General features: G+C 39.3%; 2 protein-coding genes across 5 annotated transcripts; one reads left to right on the top strand and one right to left on the bottom strand.

Annotated features, from left to right (window-relative positions):
• Nucleotides 1-1310: 1310 nt before the first annotated feature.
• Nucleotides 1311-15858, top strand: pik3c3 (phosphatidylinositol 3-kinase, catalytic subunit type 3). Of its 4 annotated transcripts, XM_044184683.1 has the most exons (26): nt 1311-1706; nt 3317-3505; nt 4040-4183; nt 4286-4415; nt 4691-4717; nt 5841-5927; nt 7289-7384; nt 7517-7588; nt 7668-7772; nt 8721-8813; nt 8969-9154; nt 9424-9554; nt 10030-10111; nt 10333-10400; nt 10492-10597; nt 11333-11449; nt 11702-11833; nt 12027-12155; nt 12483-12552; nt 13324-13388; nt 13472-13556; nt 13668-13742; nt 13824-13992; nt 14671-14761; nt 14898-15023; nt 15579-15858. In XM_044184683.1, exons 1-26 carry the CDS (start codon nt 1642-1644, stop codon nt 15591-15593), a joined length of 2655 nt encoding a protein of 884 aa, XP_044040618.1. In that variant the 5' UTR covers nt 1311-1641; the 3' UTR covers nt 15594-15858. The 4 variants fall into 4 exon arrangements, with proteins under 4 accessions (XP_044040618.1, XP_044040619.1, XP_044040620.1 ...); XM_044184684.1 differs by lacking the exon at nt 4691-4717; XM_044184685.1 differs by lacking the exon at nt 7289-7384.
• Nucleotides 15859-17417: 1559 nt separating this feature from the next.
• Nucleotides 17418-26131, bottom strand: si:dkeyp-75h12.7. Its single transcript, XM_044184687.1, has 7 exons — nt 26070-26131; nt 25736-25856; nt 23641-23810; nt 23164-23342; nt 22424-22586; nt 21212-21336; nt 17418-21093 (listed from the first exon to the last, which is right to left on the bottom strand). Exons 1-7 carry the CDS (start codon nt 26089-26091, stop codon nt 20980-20982), a joined length of 894 nt encoding a protein of 297 aa, XP_044040622.1. The 5' UTR covers nt 26092-26131; the 3' UTR covers nt 17418-20979.
• Between the last annotated feature and the right edge of the window lie 943 nt (nt 26132-27074).

The following is a 27074-nucleotide window of genomic DNA, read 5'->3' as shown; positions in this document are numbered from 1 at the left end:
TAATTAATTTACATATTTCTATAATTGTATGTTAGAAAAATAGTTTCAGCCAATAATTAATCATAAACATGTAGTACAACGCAATTTTCAAGAGCATGCCTAATCTATAGTTTCACATTACCTAAAATGTTGTGCATCATCTTATCCACACTGTCTTTCTTTCATTTTAGTGGAAAAAGGGTATTCTATCTGTCTGATACCATAAAAATATCTGATTTGCTATTAGTAGAAGTATTAATAGCCGAATAAATAAATAACTCATAAAATCCCATCCAGTTTGGACCTATAATACACCAAAAGTACAAAATCAATTTTGCTTTATTTATTTTATTTATGTAGCACCAATTTAAAACAGAAGTTATCTCATTGCACTTTTCCTATAGAGCAGGTCTAGACCGTACTCTTAAACTTTACAAACAACCTTTGTGAAGGCTCTAGCAACAGCCCACAAAATTAAGAAATAAAGTCATAAATACAAACTTACTGGCTTCATAAACACCTTCAATTTTTAAATTGGCAATAATGTTCCAAAGTCACAGTTTGACTGACATCTGTCACTACACACGGTACAGTATGGTTCACTATTTTCTGATATGATCCCACTATTTTGGGAAATGAACATTTCACAGCCCATATGGACTCATAATAATACAACAAATATATAGTTGCAATGGTTAAAGAAAACCTTTTACAAAAAGAGCATAAATTATTACAAAACCTCTACATCATCAGCACAAAAACTCAAGGTCCACTTAGCAGATGGATCTGTTGACATGCAAGCTCAGTAGCTGTTAAGATTTCATACTTTCATGGCCACTGATTCGTCTCCATTACAACCAAGCAAACTCAATCTGCTGATGAAGACAGTGTGAATCTGTTGAAAGCTCCAGAAAAAAAACAGTAAGTGGACCTTGATTTGGGATTGTTTTGTCAAATGAACAAAAAGGTTTGTCTCCTCTCCCAAGTTCTACAATTAGCAACAATATACAGTAAGAAAGAAATAAAGACATAGATTCTTGGGAAAAAAAATGGAATGGCTTTATTAAATTTTACTCACTTGCCACACACATATTCTTCCTAGTAGTACAAAACATTGCGTTAATATACATTATCTTCATATATAATAATATTTTTAATTGCCAAAATAATGCTCTGTCAACATTACACTCTTGTGGACTGTGCCTTTAATAAGCATGCTGTAAACCCCGCCTCTTTTCTACTTCCTGCTTGGGCCCATCAGGCTCGACAAATCAATACACGATACAACGATTGCCTGCTCAGGTTTGTCAATTCTGCTACATCGAGAATCGACTATTTTAGCCTGGCTGTAGATTTTGGCTGATGCTGTGTTGTTGTGTAGCTACCAAGAACATCAAATCATGCCCGGCGAAACAGCCGTTAAAATAATGTCTTTACCGTGAATACAGGCACTCAAAAGTTATCTTTTAAAACTTGTATACAGACTGATAACGTAGCTATCCGTGAGAGCAGTAGCTTGAAACGGGTTCCGAGGAGTGTTGTTGTGCTGAGCAGAGGCCTTGTCGCAAACCCAACCGCTCGCAAAGTGTCACATAACCGTCCGGGATTTCATGTTGAAGTCGTCAGGATTTTGGTTAGAATTTAGTGTTTTCCCGTCGGAAGATGGACACTGATAAATTCAACTATGTTTACAGCTGTGACTTGGACATCAACGTTCAACTTAAGATGTAAGTTTTGTACTTAATGCGTCGCTTTTGGTGAAGCGGTGTGACAACTCTTATCTTGTGACTTGACAGGATGCTCGCTGTGTTTGCTGTTTGTGCGCGTGTGCCTCACTGACATGTTTTTAAAGATTTAAACTATGTCGATTTATCTATCACGTTTTAATCAAACACGTAAATGTCGCTACAATTCACAGAGTGATTTTTAATATTTGTCTGGAGATTTATTCTGACATTGTAGTGAAACAATTTGTTAATTAATCAGTCCATGCACTGACAATGAATAGCCAACAGTTTTGATGTTTGATTAATCATCGATCAAGCCAAGATATAAGGATTTACTGGTTCTCTATATTTTACAGTATAGGGCTGCAAATTGAACATTTGAGTTGACAAAGCTGAGTACGTTGAATTTGTACCTTTTAAGCTCTAGGCTGGTGGACGTTTTATAGACGAACTGATTAATCGATTAATGGAAAGAATAATCTACAAATTAATAGTGCATGAAAGTAATCTTTAGTTGCATTCCTAGTCATGCCTACAGCTGTAAGAAAAGTTTTTTGTGAATGTCCAAAAAATGTTTTGTATTTTTATTTCATAACTAGTTAATTATTAAATTAGTTATCATACATTTCAAAAAATTCTCACTAAAATTAGCTGACTCCAGTTAATCGAGTAATAGGCCTTCTTCTCTGCAAAGTTTTACAAACATTTGTTAGAAAATGAATTCTTATGTATTGCTGATGAGTTGTGATGCCTGTTGTGTTTTATGTTTATTGTGTTATGTTAATTGTCTTTTAGTGTGTTCATTGTTTTTATTGGTGAGACAATACAAAGCTCCTGCCCTGTTGGGACAATAAAGACACTAAACTGAATCCAATTATTTGACTGAAGTGGAGTAACATTCAGTCATTACCATAGTTTGTTGTAGGATGTTTACTTTCTTCACCGTGGCTCAGGGGGTGTGATCTTGGTCAGGACTCTTGACTCTCTTTATTAAAATCATGTGCACATCTCATGAGTCTTAATTATTGCAGTACAATGGTCAAATTAATTAAGCAGCTGTGGACTGTGTCCATCTTTTCTCCAGTCTCTCATCTGACTCGCAGCAAGTGTCACTTTTAATGAAATAGATATCAATCATCTTAACTCATGCACTCAATCTAATTATAGTGTTTACACAACATGCTAGTGTTTTTTTTCACATTAAGAACAAAAGGAAAAGAACAAATAGATCAGAACTTGCAAAAATATGGAAGGAAACTTTGGGAATTTTTCATGTAGATTAAGAAATCTATGGAAATATGTTAAGTATTTGTTGATTATATATTAATATAATAATATTTTGTCTGTTCTTTAACTGATATTTTATTTGTTATATATTAGTGGGTGAATCAGTGTTAAGCAAAAAAAGAAATCCCAGTGCACACGATGCTATTTTAAGTTATAATCATCTTGTTCTCTATCGTCACAGTCGCTAGTATTGAATTAAAATAGTTTGGAAAATGAAATCGACTTGAAGCCCTATCTGGAGCACTCTTGATAACATCAGCAAACAATATACTTGTTTCTCATCTTTCTCACCTCCCTACCGTGTCTCTTCTCTCCTCTTCCAGAGGCAGTTTAGAAGGAAAGCGAGAGCAGAAGAGCTACAAAGCCTTGCTCGAAGACCCGATGCTGCGGTTCTCTGGGCTCTACCAGGAGAGCTGCTCGGACCTCTATGTCACCTGTCAGGTGTTTGCTGAAGGAAAACCTCTCGCCCTGCCCGTTCGCACCTCGTACAAAGCGTTCAGCACACGTTGGAAGTGAGTACCACCAATCTGTCTCTTTCTTTGTGTTCTTGATTCTTGTATATTGTATCTGATGTACTGCACTGATAATGGGCTTTTAATGAAAACTGGATATCAAAAATAAATTATTAAAAATAAAATAAAAAAGAAATATTAATATAATATTTTCTTTTCTTTGCATATTTAATTTCTGTTTTTTTTCTTTTGTCAGTTAAGTCTCAGTTTAAATGCAGTAATGCAGAGAGGAATTAATAAAGTCGGAAACTGTTTGCAGCATCTTGGCCCTGGTCCTGGTTCTGGTTCTATCCTGTCTTTATACTTTTTGTACAATCAATGGAAGCATAAAATTCCCCCAAATATTACATAAACACTTTCCTGTTGTTATTAGATGAACACTGGTTACCAAAAAAAACAAAACACATTTTCACAACCAAAAAAATAAACTTTCTCTTAACATGCCCTGGTTACATTTCAGTTGCTCAGACCTTCATCTCCTCCTTCTTCTTCATCTTCTTCTCTCTCTGTCCTCTCTGCTGCTGTCCTGTGCAGCTGGAACGAGTGGCTGCGGCTGCCAGTCAAGTACCCAGACCTTCCCCAAAGTGCTCAGGTTGCTCTCACAGTGTGGGACATCTATGGGCCCGGCAGAGCTGTCCCCGTCGGGGGAACCACTGTTACCCTGTTTGGCAAATATGGGTGAGTCTAAAAGCACACTATTACTTGTGTGTGTGTGTGTATGTGTGTGTGTGTGTGTGTGTGATCTGATTTGTAATTTTGAAAAACCTTCTCCTGTTCTAGTATGTTCCGGCAAGGGATGCACGACCTGAAGGTTTGGCCGGGTGTGGAAGGGGATGGAGCGGAGCCCACCACCACACCAGGACGCACCAGCAGCAGCCTGACAGAGGACCAGATGGGCAGACTGGCCAAGGTACAATACTCCACGTGTGTGGACTGGAGACCAGGGCTGAGGACTGGAGAGAGAGGGAATTGCATTGGTGTAGGATGAGAGAAAGACAGGAGAGGACTGATCGGCTGAGAGAAAGGATGGGGGAAAGAGACAGGATGGAGGGTGAACAAGAAACAGTGTGTGTGTGTGTGTGTGTGTGTGTGTGTGTGTGTGTGTGTGTGTGTGTGTGTGTGTGTGTGTGTGTTGTAAAAAGAGAGAAACCCTCCGATACATGTCTAAACCATCGTCTGTTCCAGGGCCCTGACCTGGAGGTACTCAGTGATGTGAGTACAAGTGGAGGAATTAGTGTTGGCAATGCAGAATGTGTGTGTGTTTGTGTACTGTATGTGTGTGAAGAAGGCCTTGGTCCAAACGTATTTGCAAATAAATTTAAACCCACCACTTAAAAGAGGATTACCACAATAGAACAATTCAGACGGTGTCATGGAAGTTCACATTAAATAAACTTAAATACTTCCTTCATCGATTAAATCCCTGAACACTGCATTGTTCTACATGGGGAGCCCATAGGTTGTATAAACCCATTCAATGCATTTACATATACTTATTTTTAAGATTATTTTTTGGGCATTTCTGCTTTATTGGATAGTCATAGTAGAGAGAGACAGGAAAGGCAGGGAAGAGAGAGGATGACATGCAGCAAAGGTACCTAAGGTGAGCTACCGGTACCTACAAATACATTTTGACCCAGGTTTTGGTGTGAACACCTGTCTGTCAAGGTGTACGGCTGAAAGCATCACACACATTGGATTTTAAGTTTTCTGCTGTTGCCATACATTAGTGTATTTTGTGTAAGTGTGTGTGCATGTTTTTCTTGTTCATGTGGACACAAGAAAATTATGTTTGTCAACTTGTTGCAGCTTTTTGAAATATTTAGGGGAGGGCGTCAGGGAGTTCATTTCATTTCAACACCATCTTATTAGATTGGCTTGTTTTTTAATCATTTAGTTCCTAAAACTCATTGATTCCTACATTTTTTATTAATCCTGAGTGCAGTTGACTTAATCATATCTAAAGTATTTTCTAGGCTGCTACCAGTTCATATGTTGTTTTAAAGAGTGAGTACTAATTCTAACCAGCTGAGCTGTGGGCTTCCTGTTCATGGCCAAGTGTGTGCTTACATTCCCGACACCCACACTGACTGATGAGTGGATTGGCTGCTGAGTGTGTGACCGGAGATGCTGGATTGGCTGCTGGCACTGGATTTGTGCATGATTGGTCGAGCTGTTTGCACATCAGCCACCATGCTGTGACCAGTTCTGCTGCAACAGAACCTCAACCTCAGTTGGTTTTTTTTTTTTTGTATTTTGTTAAACTTTTTTCCTTTTTTCATTTCCCTACCCTCCTTTCTTCCTCCCATCTTTCTCCCTTTCTCTCTCCGTCCAGCTGACAAAGGCCCATCGACAGGGCCACATGGTGAAGGTTGACTGGCTGGACCGTCTGACCTTCAGAGAGATTGAGATGATCAACGAGGTGAGCTGGTTTAGCTGGACTGTGTTTTTTGTTCCTGTAGTGGAAAAGGGCACTTTGTTCCAGACTCAAGAAATGTCAAATGGATTGCTGGGAAGTTTTGTACAGACATTCATGATCCCCAGAGGATGAATCCTATTGACTTTGGTGAACCCCTGACTTTTCCTCTGGTGCCACCATGAGGCTAACATTTGTGGTTTTGAATGAAATGTCTTGTCTAACTATTGGATGGATTGCCATAAAATCTGTTGCCGACATTCATGTTCCCCTCAGGATTAATTCTAATAATCTTTCAGCTAGCGCCATGATCGGGTCAAAATTCTTATGCAAAACCTGCAAAACTAATGACATTCCCATCAGCCTCAGCTGTACTTTGTGTTTAGTGCTAATTAGAAAATGTATGCTAACATGCTAAACTAAGATGGTGAACATGGTAAACATTATACCTGCTTAACATCAGCATGCTAGTTTTGTCATTGTGATCATGTTAGCACGCTGACATTAGCATTTAGCTTGAAGCACCGCTGTGCTGAAGTACAACCTCACAGAGCTGCTAACATGGCTGTAGACTCTTGTTATATGTTATAAACACACTCAGAGCCTACACACAATCATGTCAGTAATGATCATTATGACTTGGAAAGTACATATTAGTCGTAGCTGGAATCATCTGCTGATGTGGGAGGAATGCAGTGCATATTTCAGTAGTGACAATGTGGGATTGTCTCGGCTATAATTGATATTTTTATAACAGTGTATCAAATGACAATGTGTGACAATACGGAGCTTTATAGTGAGTTTCAGCTCATTGTTTAGCTATCCGACCCAGCTGTTTGGTTCACTCTCACAGTTCTCGTAGCGTTGTCTTCAGCTGCAGCAGGAAGTTGTTTTCAAAGCTCTAAAAACCCACTGTACTCTACTTGCCCAGCACCAAACGTCAAACAAACACAATTAGCAACAAGCTGGTGAACATAATGGAGCATTTAGCAGCTAAAGAGCCAGATATTTCCCTCAGGAGACCAAAAGAGCAACACAGTTAAAAGAGAGTGATTACTGGACTTGTATTCATCAGGTGGCCAGAAACACGACTCCAAATAGATGATGATGTTGCTCTGTAACTGCTGGATGTGTAAATAGGCAACTGTTTGCTAACACATTTGCCACATCAACTTCAAAAGTGATGATATGTCAATGTTGTGTTTACAATTTATGTCCGCTGCCCCCAAGTGGCCAACAAAAAAAAGAGTTATTGCAGGTTTAAATGTTTGCACGTGTCATCTGCAAATGTTTTTTATAATAGTCTTTTACTCTTTGTTGTCTTTTGAATTCAGTTTAAAAAAATTTCTTCACATATGTTTCTGCAGAGTGAGAAACGAAGCTCTAACTTCATGTATCTCATGGTGGAGTTTCCTCGTGTCAAAACAAATGACAAGGAATACAGCATTGTCTATTATGAAAAGGTATTTTCACATTTATAAATACATAACCAGGTGGTTTTTAACATGTAACATCCATAAAGCAGGCTGCTGTCGATATTATAACACTGGAAACGTTGCCAGCTGATTGGTGTATTTCACTTTGTCCCCACTTAGGATGGAGATGACACATCACCTGTTCTTACCAGCTGCGACATCGTCAAAGTTCCTGACCCACAAATGGGGATGGTGAGAGGACACACGCATAAACACACTTACATTGTAGAAAAAAGTTTGCAGCATTTTCCAATTCATGGTGTCTCTACAGGAGAACCTGGTTGAGAGCAAGCATCACAAACTGGCTCGTAGCCTCCGCAGTGGACCCTCAGATCATGACCTGAAGCCCAATGCTGCCACACGTGACCAGCTTAATGTAAGTAACTAGCAGTCTTAGTTATATAATCAAATCCAACAGTAACTAAGTTTATTTATGTAGCATATTTCAAGGGCAGATGTCAGAGTGCTTCACAGTAATACTTAAGAGGAGTAAAAACAACATAAATAGAAGTAAATAAAAAGTACAAAAAGGCAAGTCTTAAGCTGCTTCCACAGCTCCAAAGTTTCAGTCTCCTTTAGTTTATGTCTGGACCTAAGAACAACCAGCAAACCCCAATCAGAGGACCTCAAAGACCTAGTGTTGATGTAAAGCTACAGTAATTCTCTAATGTATGCAGGTGCCTGATCATGCAGAGCTCTAAAAGTGATCACAAGTCAGTAGGAGACCATATATTGAATTGATATTCCAAAGACTTGGTCAAGTGCGAAACTAGTTTCAACATGGTGCTGATGATGAACAGCAGAACACCATTATATTAAAAAAGAGGATGAGACAAAAATAATATTTAATTAATATAAAATTATTGAAAAGTAGAGAAACAACATAGTTATTAAGCACTGTAGCAGTATAATTAGTGATTATTTAGTTAAATTAACAGCTCTGGCATTGCATTTGTTATTATTATTATTGGGAATTTTACAGACGCTTTAAATGTAGCTCAGTGCCAGAATTAACTGCTTTAACATACACAGATATAAATACTCAAGGATCATTTCTCTGGGTATTACATTCAGTTGAAGCTCTTTGATCCTGAAAATCAAAGACAGATATCAAGGCAGTTTAACTTTCAGATAAAGCTGTTATTTATTAAAGCACATACAGGGTTTGTCTCAGCTGTCTTTTTTCCCCCGTTTTCCATGCAAGTTAAAGTGCTTTGATAGTCTTTGTTTTCAATAGATTACCTAGATGTTTAATAAACAAGTCAAAATTACTTATGTCACACTTCATATGTTTGGTTTGGTTTGTGTCTGTATGCACCAACAGATCATTGTGAGCTACCCTCCAACCAAGCAGCTGAGCTCTGAAGAACAGGACCTGGTGTGGAAGTTCAGATATTACCTCACCACACAAGAGAAGGTGTGTTTGTTTGTATTCTGCTCTGCCATACCCAAGTCTACTCCAGTTTCTGTCTCAATCCTCAAAGAGTCAAACAATATTTCTCTCCCAGTGCTGGTGGATACTATCTTGCACATGTTCACTGCTTCCTCCTCCTCTTCCTCCTCTCACCGCAGGCCCTGACAAAGTTCCTCAAGTGTGTGAACTGGGATCTGCCCCAGGAGGCTAAGCAGGCTCTGGAGCTGCTGGGCAAGTGGAGGCCAATGGATGTGGAGGACTCCCTGGAGCTGCTGTCCTCCCAGTTCACCAACCCCACAGTCAGACGCTACGCTGTGGCGCGCCTGCAGCAGGCAGATGATGAGGTAGGTGTAGGAGGAACAGGGGGGGGTAAAACTTGTAGAACTGTCCTGAGACAAAGCTTTATTCCAAAGTTCATTATCCATCATTAACAAAAAAAAGTATACATATCACAAAATTATGAAGACTTTAATTAATTACGTTTTGACAAAAGATCTAATGATCTAATTAAGATTTAATGATAAATCTGAGCTTTAAATCCAAAATATGATGTACTTTGGAAAGAAACTCTTGTTGTACCATCGGCATAACTATTCCCATCTCTTCTCTGCAGGACCTGCTCATGTATCTTCTCCAGCTGGTCCAGGCGCTCAAGTATGAGAACTTCAGTGATATTCAGGGAGGCCTGGAGCCAGGCAGCAAGAGAGACAGCCAGGGACTTTCAGATGACTCCACACTGGACAGGTCAGTACTTGGATGAGAAGTTAGAACAGCCACTCTGGCTATGGATCGTAAATAAGTCAATACTACTAGCAGCTTTGACAGAAGCAAGGAACATATGGAGGTTCTTCTGTGGTCAGTTGTTGAGATGAACCTCGAGTGTTTTTTTTTTTTTCTTGTTTTGTTTTTTACTGCCTAGATCTAAATTTATCTCAGAAATTCTCACTGCTTGGGTGAGTATTTGCTGCTTTGCAGAATTTGATTATTTTTCTTTCAGAAGCCGTAATGAATGGGTGTTCTGATTTTACTGGCGTAACTCTGTACAGCTCTGGCCAGATTCTCTGGCTGTCAGCTGGAGGCAGAGCACTGACTAAACCTCACAGAATAAAACAGTCTATAATGAACACACCATCTCATCAGTTTAAGTAAAAGTTTTTAAGTTTTTAATTGCCATGTTCTGACTGTTCATTGTTTACCATTTTGTTTTCTCTTTCTGTAGTTCCCAGATTCTGTCTGGCACATCTGGACCTTCCTCTGCCCCACAGAAAGGCAAGGAAGGAGCCGACAGCGAGAATCTAGAGGTATGAAAGGCAAAATGTCACTGAAAAGAAAACAAGAGCAGGACAGAAACTGTCCCATAGGAGAACACAGTTCTCACAGTCAGAAACACAGTATTGTGCCAGAAAATTTCAAATTAATTCCTATTCCACAGAAGACGCAGGGCGAAAGAGCAGAAAAAAAAACAAAATCTATTTGTTTCAGCCTGGCATTGACGTATCATTGTGTCTGTATCTCTTTGTAGCAAGACTTGTGTACATTTCTCATATCGCGTGCTTGCAAGAACTCTACACTTGCCAACTATTTGTATTGGTGAGTACAAGTTCAAAGCAGCTAAGTTTATTATTACTGAAAATTTCTTGTGTTTATACATCTGCCAGCGAAACTTTTTTGTCTTCTTAAGGTATGTGATTGTGGAATGCGAGGATCAGGACACCCAGCAGAGAGATCCTAAAACTCACGAGATGTACCTGAATGTCATGAGGAGGTTCAGTCAGGCTTTACTCAAGGTCAGCACTCTAAACAAAACATTGGACTGTACAAACATCTGGAAAAAAGTTACTGATGTTCATTGGTCAGTTTTTCAGTACAACAAATATAACAGATTATGTCATCAAGTATGTTGCCATAGTCTCTGCACTCCTGCTTATCTACAAATCTCTAAATGGTTTAGCAGCAAAATGAAAGCACTTTGAATACCTTTTTGTTTGAAATATGCTACATACATAAATTTAACTTGCCATAGTTCACTGATAACTTTTGCAGTATCAGTACAAAATCTGAAGTGTTAAATGGTAAGAAATAGTATTGTACATAACTCCTTGTAAAATGGCAAACTGTCATTTTTACACTTTGGTTTTTGTATGAATTAAACACACACAGATATAATGTGTTAACTAGTGAGCTTCAAAGGTGCTGGTAGGTGGATTTTGTGACTTTCGGACAGAGCCAGGCTAGCTGTTTCCCCGTTTCTAGTCTTTGTGCTAAGCTAAGTGGCTTCTGGCTATAGCTTAATATTTACCATACTGACTTGAGAGTGGTATCGATCTTCTCATTTATCTCTCCACCAGAAAGCTAATAAGCATATTTCCCAAAATGTCAATCTATTCCTTTTAATCTTTTTTTTCACTCTGATACATGTCTGTATAGGTTTTGCAGCAAACTGCACTACAACACATACCATATATATTTTTCTTGTTTTTTGTATTTTCCCTTTTAATGCGCACTCTGCCTCTTCCCTCCAGGGTGATAAGAGTGTGAGGGTGATGCGGTCGCTGTTGGCCGCCCAGCAGACGTTTGTAGACAGACTGGTGCAGCTGATGAAAGCTGTGCAGAGGGAGAGCGGAAATCGCAAGAAGAAGGTAACAGCAGAACACTGCACGTGCAAAAACTTGCTAAACCTATATAGTATTTTCTCTCTGAGTTTATTTATTAAATTTTCCACTACAGTCTCTTCCCTCCTGAATCAGTTTGGGCCCTCGCACTTTCTCATTCACATATGCACACATTTTTCATTGATTCTGGTGGTTGCTTTTTTAACTGAAACAGCATATGAGCACACTGATCCTGCTGAGTTGTGTTAACAATAGCGTCCCTCCCCCGTGTGTCTGCAGACGGAGCGGCTGCAGGCTCTGCTGGCTGACAACGAGAAGGTGAATCTGTCAGAGATAGAGCCGATTCCTCTTCCTCTGGAGCCTCAGATCAAGATCAGAGGCATTGTTCCAGAGACAGCCACACTCTTCAAGGTACAGAAAAAGTAACTTTCATCCTCAGTGATCACCTTCTCATCTTCTCTGCAACTGCAGGATCCTTAAATACAGAGCATGATATTCAAGGCACTGGGACACTACTTTTAAGATTCACTTTGCTCTGCTTTGTCTAGACTAAAACCATTTTCTAGTATCTGTGTTGTTCATGAGTCTTTTCCCTGTGTGTCAGAGTGCTTTGATGCCAGCCAAGCTGATCTTCAAGGCTGAGGATGGAGCCATGTACCCAGTTATCTTCAAACATGGAGACGACCTGAGACAGGATCAGCTCATCCTTCAGATCATCTCGCTCATGGACAAAGTAAGAAAACCTTTCTGTTAGCGGGCTTATGGATGGGAAATGTATGTATTTGGGGGTGGTTTTAGTTTATTTTGATTATACTACCAGGCACTTGAGCCGTTAGTCATTGATCTCTTTGAGTTTTATTTTCTACTGTAAAAATCTTTTCAGCTGACAGAATAGTGAAAGTTCATGATAATGGCTGTATAATATTGAAGGTCAAACACATTATTTCTTGAAGAATAATGACACTGATACAAATACAGTTGTTGCTTCCATTAGCTCTTTTAATATTATTGTTATAATGGGGTTTTTTTATAATGAAAACTTTTGTGTTTGGGCATATAGCTATTGAGGAAAGAGAATTTGGACCTGAAGTTGACACCTTACAAAGTATTGGCCACCAGCACTAAGCACGGTAAGAAGTCATGACCACTCGTCACTGTTTGGTAGAAAACAGGCTCCTATTAAAACTGATTAAATACAGTATGTGGAGGTGGGCGTAGTTAAGAGTCAGCTGCAGAGAGGGAGAGGTGGGGGAGCGTCTCAGGTGGACAGTGCCAGGGAGAGCTGACTGTTGCAGCTGTGTCTTGTTGGACTAATTATGCTCTCCCCTTTATAAGCAGTAGCGTGCTGTAACCTGAGGTGGAGAAAGAGCAGAGGGAGGATTAGAACGGGGAATAGGGAGGGGGCGAGTGGGTGTTGCATGCTGAGGACCAGTGTCCCTTTTCCGTGGGATCGGATGAGGTGGCTGCAGTCAGGGGAGTCTGCCAGTGAGGGGCCAATGCTGTAGAGGGTGGTATTGGAGCAATTTGGGGAGGGCCTCCGGGTCAGGGCTTCTGACTGGGTGAAATGCCTCCAGCCCATGGACCTGGCACCCACAGTGACACTCGTGGGGGACTACATCGCCACCCACCCCAAAAGCCTGGTGCCCAAGGACCGACCCCCGACAGCTGCTTGTCCGACCCCGGCTCCACTCTTAACCACGCCCACCTCCACACAGTATTACAGGCTTTATTTGCTAGTCCCATTGAAATAAAGAATCTCTCTGTGAAGAATATCTGGCAAAAACAGCAGCAGCACTTACTGATAGAACAATGAAAAATGTTGTTTAAAAGTATATAAAATGGGTTTTAATACTCTTATCTATCTTCCAGTCTAACCAAAAAGAATTATATTCTTCCTCCAGGTTTTATGCAGTTTGTTCAGTCTGTTCCTGTTGCTGAAGTTCTGGCTACTGAAGGCAACATCCAGGTGATCAGAGTTGTAGAAACAACCATGACACTGCTGACAAACAGTGTAACCCGTCCTTTTAATCACAACATTTATCTCAACAGAGCTTCTTCAGGAAGCATGCACCAAGTGAAAAAGGTCCCTACGGCATCAGCTCGGAGGTGATGGACACCTACGTGAAGAGCTGCGGTGAGCTCGTCTGTCAGTTTTAACAGCTTAATACTGTTACTCTACCTGCAGAACACAGTAGGTGATCCCAGCGATCTAATCAGTGTTGTCTCTCTCAATGCGTCCTTCCAGCTGGTTACTGTGTCATCACATACATCCTCGGAGTAGGAGACAGACACTTGGACAATCTGCTACTGACAAAGACTGGTGAGGCAAACATTTTTTCCAGGTACCGGTTAATTAACATCCTAGTTTACGGAAGTTTTAGAATATTACCTTTTCATCCAGGGAAGCTCTTCCACATCGACTTTGGCTACATTCTGGGTCGGGACCCCAAACCGCTGCCTCCGCCCATGAAGCTGAGCAAAGAGATGGTGGAGGGGATGGGAGGCATGCAGAGCGAGCAGTACCAGGAGTTCAGGAAGCAGTGCTACACCGCCTTTCTGCACCTCAGGAGGTAAGGGGCCGGACACTCCAATACACAATAATAACACAAAAATAACTAAATTTTCTTGTTGAAGAGAGTCATGTCTCTAGTCTCAAACTGTGAGTGTATAACAGACATCCACTGAGCAAGTCTTTAAAATTAAAGACTTTTGATTGTGTCTATTTTACCATATCGCCCATTTTCCAAATTATTCAATTGATTTCCTTTTTATGCAGCTACTGGTATCAAATTATGTCAGTAGATCATGAAAATAAACTCGCAGAGACTTAAACTTACTTGATATAGGTAATTGATCAAACGCAAACGTTTAATCAGCTTCCGTTTTCGTTCATTTCATTATCATCACATGATAATGCTGTTGACTGTTATTCAAAATACATCTTTGTTGGCAGGGGCTTGTAGAAACTTGGAAAAAAATAAAGGCCACTAAACAAAGATCTAAAAACTGGTAGACAGTAATGGGAAGTGTTGTCGATTTGTATCTGATGGACTAAAACATATCAACCCACCAGTACTGCCCATCAGCAGGAAAACTCCAGATAAAGGCCTTTTCAGAAGAATCACCTACTGTACATAACTGTGATAGTTTCATCATGTAAGGAAGATGCAATAAGATTAAAACTACAATAGTTACTACACATATTTAACCACTGAGGTAAAATATCCTTCTTCCCTCCATTTCTTCAGATACTCCAACCTGATCCTGAATCTGTTCTCTCTCATGGTGGATGCCAATATTCCTGACATCGCCCTGGAGCCTGATAAGACAGTTAAGAAGGTAAGTTTGTCGTTACCTTAACAAATACTTTTTTTGTGGAGTTTAGATGTCACACCAGCCAAGTAATTACACTGGCATCATCTTGAATACTGATGAATTGACTCTGTGTACCTGTGCCTCTGATTTTTGCCTCCAGGTGCAGGACAAGTTCAGATTAGACCTGTCGGACGAGGAGGCAGTCCATTACATGCAGAGTCTGATTGATGAGAGTGTGGGCGCTCTGTTTGCTGCTGTGGTCGAGCAGATACACAAGTTTGCTCAGGTATGTGCAACACACACAACATACTTTAAAAAAAAAAAAAAAAAATTTGTCCAGGCAACCACAGTGTAAGGACCATACTGGCAGTGCTGAATCATTTAGCCCATTTACTATGAATTGTGTCCACCTATATCACTACTGCCCATTTAGTAAAGTCAGTCATAAAATGACCTATTTTTCCCCCTCTAATTCTTACTTTGTCATAAACTTAAATACATAAAATGTAAAAAAGACACAGTAAGTAGCTAGCCAACTTTTTTTTTAAGTTTCTGTAGATTTCACGTTATTGTTCATTCTTTTGCCCATGATAATCGTGTAGTGAAAATCTGATATTGTGACAGCCCTATCTCCAACAGTTGATTTTAACTGTAATAAATGTAACTGAAACCAGGGATATTTAACTATGTAAAAACTTTGCTTTAAAAAACGGTCATCAGTAATGTTAACAATTTGGTATGAACAGGCTAAAAAGTGCAACACCTGCTGTGGCAATGTGCTAAAAAGTTAATTTCTCTTTTGTTAAATCTAAGTAGCTGATTTGTTCCCGTCTCTCTTCAGTACTGGCGCAGATGAGCAGAGACGAGGCTGAACTGGATCGAACTTGTGCAGCAGGAACACATGATCGTACGGCTCTGACCCGTGTGTGTGTGAGAGAAAGAAAAGAAACCCAGTGACACTGTTAAAGGCCAAGAATGCACTGCCAACCTTTGCTGCAAGATGGTTAAACAAGGACATGGATGTCTTTGTTTGCTTATGTGTGTGTATATATAATGTATATTAATTATCGAATGAATGAAATGTATGGCCAAATAAAAGATTGTTGATACAAGTGAATGTACCAGCCATTTGTGGGTTGTTTTTTTTTTTTTACTCAAGTGTATTTCTAAAGCAGTGTGTATTTTTCATCATTTTGGCCCAAAAAAGTGCAGCTATGCAGCGTTTATGGCACGCAACATGTTTCTTAATTGAGCATTGCTGACCATCTGTGGATGGTCATACCGTCGACGCTGGGGGTAGAAACAAATCGAACCCCCAGAGGGTTGGTGAGTCACCGAGCGAGTGACTAAGTATTTCCTGCCAGACAGAGACATGAAAGACAAGACAGTTCATGTGATTTAAACACAAGCTATACATTTCTATTCTGACTTGAGCTCTTTTTTTCTGTAAAGTTAGTCTGGTGAGTTATATGCAGCAACTAATTAATGTAAACCAAAAAGAGCTTAATTAATGCCTTCACACACACACACAATAGAACAAAGGCCACAGCATCGAACAGGAAAGTGACACCATGAATGCAGTTTTTAAAATCAGGCACCTGCAGCAGACAACATGTCTTAACTGGTTTAACATGCCTTTAATTAAGCACTAATTAACAAGTCCAGTGAGCTCGCAAATTAAATAGGTTTTTAAACAGTCAAGTCTTTAGTGTAACCTTCAGTGGTGGAAGAAGTACTCAGATCCTTTAAGTAAAAGTAGAAATACCATAGTCTAAAAATACTCCACCACAAAAGTCCTGAATTCAAAATGTTACTTAAGTAATAGTGCAGAAGTATTATCAGCAAGATGTACTTAAAGTATTAATTATGCAGAAGGTCTATGTTATCATAGAATATATAGTTTTTAAATCGCTAATGGGTCAGGGTTACATAAACATGTAAGAGAATTTCAATGTTGTAATAATTACATGCCCACAGAAAGAGTTGCTGGTTGCTGTAATCATTCCTCCATACCGTCCCTGAAGAGATTCCTTTCTAACATGACAATACTTTAAAAGATGGGGGGAAATATCCACAGTTCAGTTCAAAAATGCATTCTTAAATTCAACTTAATCTTGTACGAGTCCAAGTTAGTCAAATCTTCCATCTAGTCTTTTTAGCACCTACAGTAATTCCCACGGATTGTTTCCTTGCTGAGCTGCAGTGGAGGGATAGTAACACCAAGAGGGAGTTTTATACTAAAAACAATGTAAAACTTGAAGATACCCACTTTAATTTGATTAACTGAGACTGCTGAAGCCTCAAATTGGCTTTGGCTGAACTTAAGTAGTCACATGATGAATGAAGGGCCAGTATGGAGAGGAGGAATGATTACAGTGAACAATGATTGTTTCTACATACATGGACATGTCCCTTAAGGCATCAAAATGGCTAAGAAACATAAGAACCTGGCTGCTGCAAAAATAGAACAAAGGAACTGTGAACATAAGAGCACTTCAATTTTATAGTGAAGTAAAAAGCCATCACTTCATTTTAAACCTGTTGTGTGTTATATTTTATAATATATATGAGTTAATTAATTTAACTCAAATCGTCTAAAGTCTACAACTGTAATACACTGGAGGCTGATAACAGAAATGTAACATTGTTGACTGCCATAAACTCAACAAGGAAAAAGACCAACTTGTCAAAAACACAGTTTATTTATGAGCTCTGTATTAGCCTTACTTAATTTTTTAAACATTTATTAAAAGTAGTCCCATACAACAAACTGCATTCATATTACATTTATAACTAGTTTTAACTGATAAGCTGAGCTTGTAAATTTGTTTTTAATCTCATATCAGCATAGGAGAACCATGGTTTGATAAACTTGATACACACTTACAGTTCTGAAGTGATATGATGAGAGTTTTGGTCATGTACATGATTTGTTATCAGCTTCAAAGTTAGTAGTTACACAGTGTTGGCATAAACCTCCTCCTTCTCATCACCAGTACAAAAGGTGAGATTTAAGCGCAAAAACCGTGATCTGATAGATCATGATAGAAACAAGGTCACGTCGCACTGCAGTTCACTGCCAAAATACACACACAGCCAGAGGATGAGTGAAATTAAATCCACCTCTGTGGATATTTTCAGAAAAATTACTGCAAATAGCGGAAAATAAAATAAAAAAGGTCAAACGTTTACCATTTCTGCAGCTCGGCTGTTGTATAGTCAGGTGCTCAATCACACAAGCCAGCTTCTTGCTTCATACATTAATCATCTCTCCACAATGTAAGCACTGTGCTTATTAATAAAAGCCACTGGCTTGTGCGCGGAGCTTTGGATAACCCCCCAGGTCTCTGTGGACTCTGGAAACAAACAATGCTGGACGGCCAAACCCCCAAGGCTCCCCAATGTTGCGGAAAGAATGCAACACCAGCAAAACAGAAGGCGAGATGTCAAGATGTTCCTTGTTTTCATGCAGGAGGCAGAATGAGGCGTCAGTCACGGGTAAAAGGGCAGCGAAGCTCCAATGAGGCAACTGTGAGTCAGAAACATTTCAGAGCAATGAATGATAGAAAAATAAGACCCTCTGTTATCACTTTGGAGGGGGAAAAGCAGCATGAAGGAGCTGTTGGCTGCATGTGGGGGGGTCAGACGTTTTCTTAGTTCTTGTTTATGAAGCTTATGGTTTGGACCGGCCTGTTGAGTGACCTCAGCACAAAAAGGCAGAAAGGGAAGAACCGCAACCAGATTTAGATTTTTCACTGAATCAGTGGTACATACACAGAAAAACAGCTCCTTTTGGACTTGTCAGATAAACTATCTCTGCTTCATTGGTAATTCTCACTCACCAGTTGATTCTCTGACCCTCTTCATGCAGCAGTCTGACTCACATCTCTGACGAGCAGTCAGAGCCACAGGAATGTGCTTATATGTTTAAATTTTGGGTCATGACCTTTGTCGCACATCATCTCCATTCATCTTCCTAATAATGGATTCCACTCAAGTCCACAAGAAATAAATGTGAGAGGTCAAGTACAGAACAGCATCTTCAGAGCTGCAAGGGATCCGTTAACTTGCTCAAAGACATTTCAGCACAGCAGACAGCACAAACCTCACTGCACAACACTGTGGCCTACAAACCTTTAGGGGTGATTATTTTCATTATTGATTAAGCTAATGATTAGTCTTCAAATTGTTTGTTTTGTCTAACTAATGACAGTCGAAAACCCAAAGATATTCAATTTTCTCTTTTTGACTTTCTAGCTTGAAAAAATGACTTGATTGAATGATTAACTGATTATCAAAATAGTTGCCAATTAATTCTTCTGTCGATCAACTAATTGATTCCGCTCTTCTGAGCTTACTCACGCAGCAGCCATTAAGAATTTATTTCACACTCTGGTTTGAAATCCAGATGGAAAGACTAGCATCAAAGTAGAGCTGATGCAGGCACGTCAATGAGAAGGCCACGTAGATTCAACAGGTTCAAACGAGTGAGTGATCGCTGAACAACAGCTGCTCGTTGAATTTAGTTACTGTAGGTTTAATAAGCTTAGTTGCCAGGTAGCTACTGGTTAAACACCTCACATAAAAATCAGGTAGTGTCACATTATTTTTTACTAGCTTAAAATATTAGCCTGGATTATTAATTCTGATACATTTTCAATTGAGAATTTGTGGAATAAAGCAGGACTGTTGCTGAATTTTTGAGGCCGATACAGATGTTCACAGTAAAAAATCCATCCATCTATTTTCTGCCGTTTATCTGCGTCCTTGTTGTTGGGCCAGCAAGCTCAGCAATGTAGCCCCTTCTTCCTCTAGCTCTTCCTGGGGAATCCCAAGGCATTCCCAGGCCAGATGGGATATGTAATCCTCCCAGCGTGTTCCCCATGGAAAAGCTCTACTGGGACAGTGGTGGAAGAAGTATTCAAATCATTATAGAAATACTCAATTACAAGTAAAAGTCCTGCATTCAACATTTCACTTAAGTAAAAGTACAAAAGTATTAATCAGCAAAAGTAAAAGTATTTGTTTGTCAGAATGGACCCGTTCTGTGTTGTTTCTTTACATTACTGGACCATTATTATTGATGCATTAACATGTAAACAGTAATTTAATGTTATAGCTGGTTGAGGTGGAGCTGATTTTAAATGCTTTATACACTTTTGGGTGGTTCAATCTATAACACAGCATCATATTTTATATACTGATCACATGTTTTGTTTGTAAACTCTTGATCTAAAAAGTAACTAGTGACTATAGGTGTCAGATAAATGTAGTGGAATAGAAGTATAAAGTAGCATAAAATGAAAAAATTCGAGTGCAAGTACTTTAATATTGTAGTGTACTATAGTAAATGTACTTAGTTACATTCCACCACTGGAGGCGTCCGAATAAAACCCCACAACCACCTCAACTGCCTCCTTTCAACGCAAAGGAAACGCATTTCGGTCACTTAATTGAAACCATGATCTCATTCTTTCAGTCATCACCCAAAGCTCATGACCTCAGGTGAAAAAATCTGGTAACCATATACTGACAGATATTTTTCTTTTCTTTTTTTTATAAGGATCACTTAAATTAGGTTATTTAAGAATTGTTATATGTTCTGAGCGGAACATTTTATGGTTGAAAAATAAACTTGTCAGAGATCTCTGGTGGACAAACTAGGTAATGGAGACACTGTTTACTGTTATTTCTTGTTACTTATCGAGTGACATATATGCCAATACTGATATGTATTCTGTTAATTTCGGCAGACAATATCACACTGGAACACATCTTTATCTATTTCTCCATTTTTACAGCTGGATTACAGGATGATTTTAGTACAGACCCGTTCGAGTTGAGCTGCGCTTGCTCTTCCACAGAAAACGTCCCATTGCTTTTAATGCAAGGTAAGATTTCATCCAGACATTTCAAGTGGACTTCAGTGGGTCACACTTGCAGAGGTATAGAGCACAGTGATGGTGGTGAAGCCTGGCCCTACAGACCTCCGCTGACACCTACCTTTACAGAGCAACACTCATGGTAAAGATGGCTCTCAGTTTTTTTAGTATCGGCCTCCATTTGTCCCTCATGTCTCCTCAGAAAAGTGAGACGCAGGTGAGATGCTGATACCAGAGTCCAGGCCTTGCTCCAGCTCCATCCCGCTGCTGTCCCAGTACGCTGCACCTGAGCTGGAGTCATGCTGGAGAGGATCACTGGTGTTTCCCAAAGTGGAGGTCTGGTTCTGGTTGGAGGGAAGACTAAAGGAGGACTCGATGGAGATTTGGGTCATCAGCGAATTCCACGTGGATGTCACAAAGGTCGACAGGGACCGGGGGAAGAGGGACCAAAGACACTGGATCGTGAACGGACGCCTTAATGAAAGAAATATGGGTTGAGGACAAATAGGCAGTGTGCTTTTGTATCAGTGAATTCTGAAAAGAGTAAAAAAAAAACAGGCAGAGAAATAAAGTCTAAGAAAATAAGTCATACCGGATTCTTGGGTTGATTTTCAGCGACTGGTGCAGCTCGTCCTGGTCTTTGCAGAAACACAGTGAGAAGCGGAACGAGGAGCAGAGAAGTCAGCCCGATTCCCAGACACAGCACCGGCAGCAGCCCTGAGGAGAAAACACATACAGGTTGAACAAATCGCTGCTCCAACAAACACACGAGCAACGCTGCTTAATTTAACACAGGGAGTAAACAAGATGAGTCAACAGAGAGGCTGCGAAACGTGCCGAGCCACCAGCAGAGGATTTAATTGGCCCTTTGGTCTCTGTTGTGAGACATGGATTAGGTTCTGTACTTTTTAAGAGGTAAACAAAAGACACAAATTCACCCCTGAACTGGACAATGACCTGTTAACTCAGTGGTTCCCAACCTTTTTGCATTATGACCTCTTAAAATGAAGCAATGTCTAATTGCAGCCCCTCAATGCTGTGGTTAGCGCCGAAAGAATGATTTCCCCCTCTAAGGTCATTACATTTTAATTATTAACCAAAAACTAAGCCGTGTTTAACAAGAAAAAGGCAAAGATTAGATGTATAAGGTCACCTGTTTGCCCTGGATTATGCAACCTTAAACTCTTTCCAGCAGAATGTCTTTTAAGAAACACAAAAAAAAAAATTATTGTTTCGCCCTTGAAAAACATTTATGATTAATGGAAAACACTCAAACCTTTGAGAGATGATGTCGAGCTCCTTTATGGAGTTTTTATAGAGGGAGAAATTCATAGAAGTCTCTTTTATTACATTTGTCAAAGTCAAATTAATGGATTCTTGTTTACTTGTTTTCTCATATATATATTTTTTTCTTATCTATTCTTTTTTATGTATTCTCTGTGTTCTTGTTTGAACCTTTACTTTTGTTTGTATGCTTATTTGCATGTGTATTCGTTAAAATATAAAAAAAATCTGCACATTTGTTTTATCACATTTTAAACACATTAAAAAATTATATTAAAAAATAATGTATAAAAAATAATATAATTTTGTGTAGCAGAACAATGTTTTTCTTCTTTCATATCCTGTTAATCGTCTTGCAACTGTCCTGTCCCTCAGGTTGGGAAACACTTAACTCATCAATGGATGACCTTTGTAAAAACTGAGGATCCCTCTCTGAGTGAGCAATGACGATCCACTGTTCTCCTTTGTAACCCTCTTAAGGTTAAATTGTGATTTGACTCATCCTCAGTCGTCCTCTCACCTGATTTGGAAACAGTCTCGACACACTGAGGGGCAGATTTCGGGGAAGCAGCTATGGAGAAGGTCGGGAAGGAGAAGTTGGCCACAGCACAGTAGTTCTGACCTGGAGCCAAGCCGGAGAACTCCACACGGGACACCACTTCCTGGGTCCAAACTGTACGGCTCTGTAAGAACACAAAGCACTTTTCAAAATAAAACCATTCAAAAGGTAGAAACAACTCACTGACACAGAGCTGATTTATATTAGAATGTGTCTTTGCTTGCACTTACATACATACATTTCATCACTTAATCATGTATAGCATTTAGGATGCCATCGCAGTCTTACATAAAACCTGAGATTTTAATAAACTACAAGTGGATTTTAAATAGCAACATCAGTGTTTTCGTGTCTGCGAACCTTAAGGAATTGCTCAGATTTTATACTCTCAGAGTCTAAATTGAACTTTTAGGAATCCCGTTGCAGGCCTTTAGAAATATGCATTATTTTACAGAGGGTTAAACTTCAGTGGTTTTAATCTGGATGGAAATATCTAAATAGTTTTTTACAGCTCTACTGGAGCAACTCAGTGCAACACTGGATGCACTGAGCAGCATCCAAGTGTGAACGTTTGTTTACAAAATGAGAGTTTTGCAGGAAAGAGCATGCTAAGGCAACTGACTTAAAATTAAATATGGACTCCCTTTTAGAATGCAGGGTTTTATCAAAACAACAAAAACCAGGCAAAAAGCATGTCAGACCTGGTGTTCAGAGTGATTGAGCTTGTTGTACACAGTCACTGTGGTCCAGGGGTCAATCAGTTCAGAGACGGGACAGCACCTCTCCAGAGAGCACCTCCTGTTGGCAGCACAGGGGAACTGCACCTTCACCAACAGCTGGTCGTCTTTCAAAGAGACTGAGACAGAAGGAGGGCTGAAGGCTGGAGTGGGCAGAGGAGAGAGAGAAACTGTTAATTATCTTGAAGCCCAACATTAATTTCATGATGGTACCTACTCTTTATTACATATTACACATTAAAGCAGGTTATTGTCCTTTTAAAAGCAGCAGTTTCATGTGCAGCAGAGAAGCACGAGCCAGCAGGTTTCCATCCCAACTGACCCTCACTGTTATTTTTCTGAATCAGCACTCTTCAAACTAAAGAGGCAAACCTGCAGGCACTCTGTATCACAGGGTTTATTAAGACTGTTGTATTACAGAAACTGCAGACTGTCACTGACTGAAGTCACTGTAGTCGAACTTGCGCGGCTCGATCCAGACGGTGGAGCTGGGGCTGAGGTGGACGCCGAGACGGATCATGTTGTACAGCTCAAAATTTGAGAAGGCCCGAGAGACGTCACAGCTGCGGGACGAGACCCAAACGCACCACGATACGTCCTGCCAGGGGTCCCTGCAACAAGAGTACAAGAGTACACAGTCCCATTATGTGCAAAAACATAGATTTGTTTGGGAATTTAGGAATATTCTCTCTTCAAATCAGTCAAATTCACCTGTACATGTTTTATATGTCGCAGCAATTTAAAGCCTTCAGCAAAGAACACTATAAAACCATTTTGTAAGATTTTATGTCCAAGATTCACAAGTGAATGTTATAGCTGTAATTATTCTGCCTTTTCAGCCTTTAACTGAGAATGCTGACTATATTCACATTCAATGTTTAGGTTCGGTAATTTGAAATTATGGAAACTTTTTTAATCTTTAATAAAGATTTTGATCTAATTGAAATTATGTAGATAGATAGCAATTTAGTCATACAGCTTTAACTAAAGATTAAATCTCACAACAGTGTAACAACATTAATGTAACTGAGATTATGCAACAGTTTATCCATGCTTTTCTTTTTTAGCTCCTGACAAAACGTTTCAAGGTCTGCAACTCCTCTAAAACCAGCCTTTCCTTTCATTTCACTCTGCCTGAACAAAGGAAAACTCTGCTCCAACTTCATTTGGGAGCTTCTGCTGTGGTTATATTGTTCACGAGACCCTTGTCAATATGTGAACAAACACATGAATGCTGTATGAAGCTCACAGAGACGTATAGACTGGAGAGCTGACAGGGCTCAGGGTGTGAAATCAACACCAGCCAAATTCTTTGGAAAGTATCAAAACACATTTTTATAGACTTGCCTGACAATATTGCTCTGTCATGTTACCACCAGGTTATGTATATTTCTATCTCAGACTCCTCATCTCTTTGATTATATTGTATGTTATAGGTCCCATCATCTTTTAGTAACTTCTTAAATTTCACCACATAGGTTGACCATCTTCATTTTCCCTTTTATAAAACCAGACATGGTCGGTATTCCCTCAGATATCACGCTGTACACATATGAAATGCCAACCTACACATAATCAAGAGCTGCTCATCTTTTAAAAAATTAAAAACAAAACTGTCATCACATTTAATTCATTATGTCTAATTATATCTTTTTTTTTTAAATAAATGTTTCTTTTTTACATGACTATTGTCAGCTGATTGGTGCTGAATTCATTTTATGTGACTCTTTCTTTGTATTTATATGAATTTTGTTAAATCGTGTTTTATATATTACTTAAGTTTTTCGTAAGTTTGGGAATTTCCACTGTATAAGGCTGTGGCTTCTTGATTTTCCCTGTCACACCTTTTTTACATCTGTTCTTTTTTGCTGTGTGCTATGTGCAAAAAAACTAAAACTAGTTTTATTTAATGCTGATTTTTAATATCAGTAGTTTTCTTTGTGTCTAAATAATGTTGATATACTTTTGCTGTTATTATGCACCTCACTGTCTTATGGCAACTTATTTTCCCTCCTGTGTGGAAAGCACATTGCTCTTGTTGCTTGAAAAGTTAATAATACTTATCAAAAACATTGTAGTCTTATTCTAAGCAGCATTTGATCTAAAGGAGTGCACAAATTTACTAATCTAATTTAAAATGTGTAGAATAACCAAATGATTGTTACTGATCCCACGCAGAGAAACTGAAGTACAAGAACAGCTACTTTAAAAAACTAGAATACTATATACATTAGGGGCATCTATTATACACACATTGAAGCTTAAAACAAAATAAAAAGGTAATAAATATATATAAACCAGTATAAATAGTAATCATAAGTGTATTGAAAAACAAATGTCACAAATAAAGTGAGGAAACAAGGAAGTTGCAATAAAAAAATGAAATCCAAAAACTGCAAGAGGGAATAAAATGAAGTGTCTTGTGTCTGCAGATAAATAAAGTTATTACACTTGTAGCAGCAAAAAACAGTGTGTGAAGTTACAGGAATGTCTCTCTCTCTCTCTCTCTCACACACACTCAGACAGGAGGACTTACCCCTGAGTCTTTGTCTGCACGGTGTAGGTGGTATTAGGACTGGCATGGGGACAATCCCACCGCAGGAGGCAGCCTAAGTCCAGTGATTCCACTGCAGTGTAGCAGACTAACCCAGTCGACCCTGGGAAGTTCGCACGAAACACCAAAATAGCACACTCACACAGATGCTCATTGACCCTTTAAGTCTGATTGTCACAACTTTGTTAACACTTGCAAGCATGAGCACTCACATAGGAGGAAATGGCTTATTGAAGCACAGGAAACAGCTACAGAAAACTCAAATAAAAAAAAAAACACTTGTGTTCACTTGTGTGAAAATAATGTCAGAACTTACCATTGATGAACAGGGCGACCATGACACACAACCCCACCGGTGCTCTCAACAGACCCGTGGTTGCACCTGGTGTCTCCATGGCAACTTGGTGACCCCTGGATCAAGTGAGCCAGACTGTGGTGGTCTTAACAGCCTGTACAGTACTGGAGGTGACTGATTCCCTTTAAAGCAAGACACATGCACCTGTAGAGACACGCCGAGGAGGAGATGGAACAAGCTGCAGGGGAGAATGATAGGCTGGAGTCAGCAGGAGCATGGAAGGGGTGGAGAGATAAGGATTTAATTGAAGGCCGGTGATTTTGTAAGGAGAGAGGAAAGGCTATAATCTACTTAGAGGAGGACAAGAAGTTTGAGAGACTGAGACAGTTAGAGGCAGAAGATAAACTTGTTTCATGATTTAAAAACAAATTAAATTTCTGTTCCCGTTTTTACTATTGGTTTTTTCTCTTCTGACCAGAAAATTTGAAACTATTGAGAACATTAATCTTGATTACACTGTTATTAACCACAGAGCTCATTGAGTGGAAGAAGTTTGTAATTTTAACTTTTTCACCCAAATTACAGATTTTTCTGTCCAGTTGGTAGTCTTCTTTTTTGTCTGTCTTGTTGTCAAATTGGAATAAATGTATAATTTTTTAATTTTGTTATTTTTTATAAATAGCTCATCAGGTTGAAAATATAACGAGAATAAAACGTCTCAAAACATCAGTCAAATGGTGAACATTTTGGAGAGGAATTTTGTGTTTTTCCCGCTAAATTAAGTATATCATGTTAAAGCAAATGGTGTCTGTTGCATATTGTAATGAGCTAAATGCTAACTCCAACATGCTCACAATGACAATGCTAACATGTTGTTTTCGAGTATTTTGTTTACCATGTTCGCCACTTTTGTTTAACGTGTTAGCTTATTGTCTTATTGTATATGCTACCGAGCTAAATGCTAATGTCAACAGGCTAGCTAACAGTAATGAGCTAATCATAATGCTACATGTTGATGCTGAGCAA

The sequence above is a fragment of the Siniperca chuatsi genome, linkage group LG22 (genome assembly GCF_020085105.1).
Source record: "Siniperca chuatsi isolate FFG_IHB_CAS linkage group LG22, ASM2008510v1, whole genome shotgun sequence".
Taxonomy (NCBI): domain Eukaryota; kingdom Metazoa; phylum Chordata; class Actinopteri; order Centrarchiformes; family Sinipercidae; genus Siniperca; species Siniperca chuatsi.
Note: the sequence above shows the minus strand (reverse complement) of the source record. Positions and strands in the feature narration are given on the sequence as shown.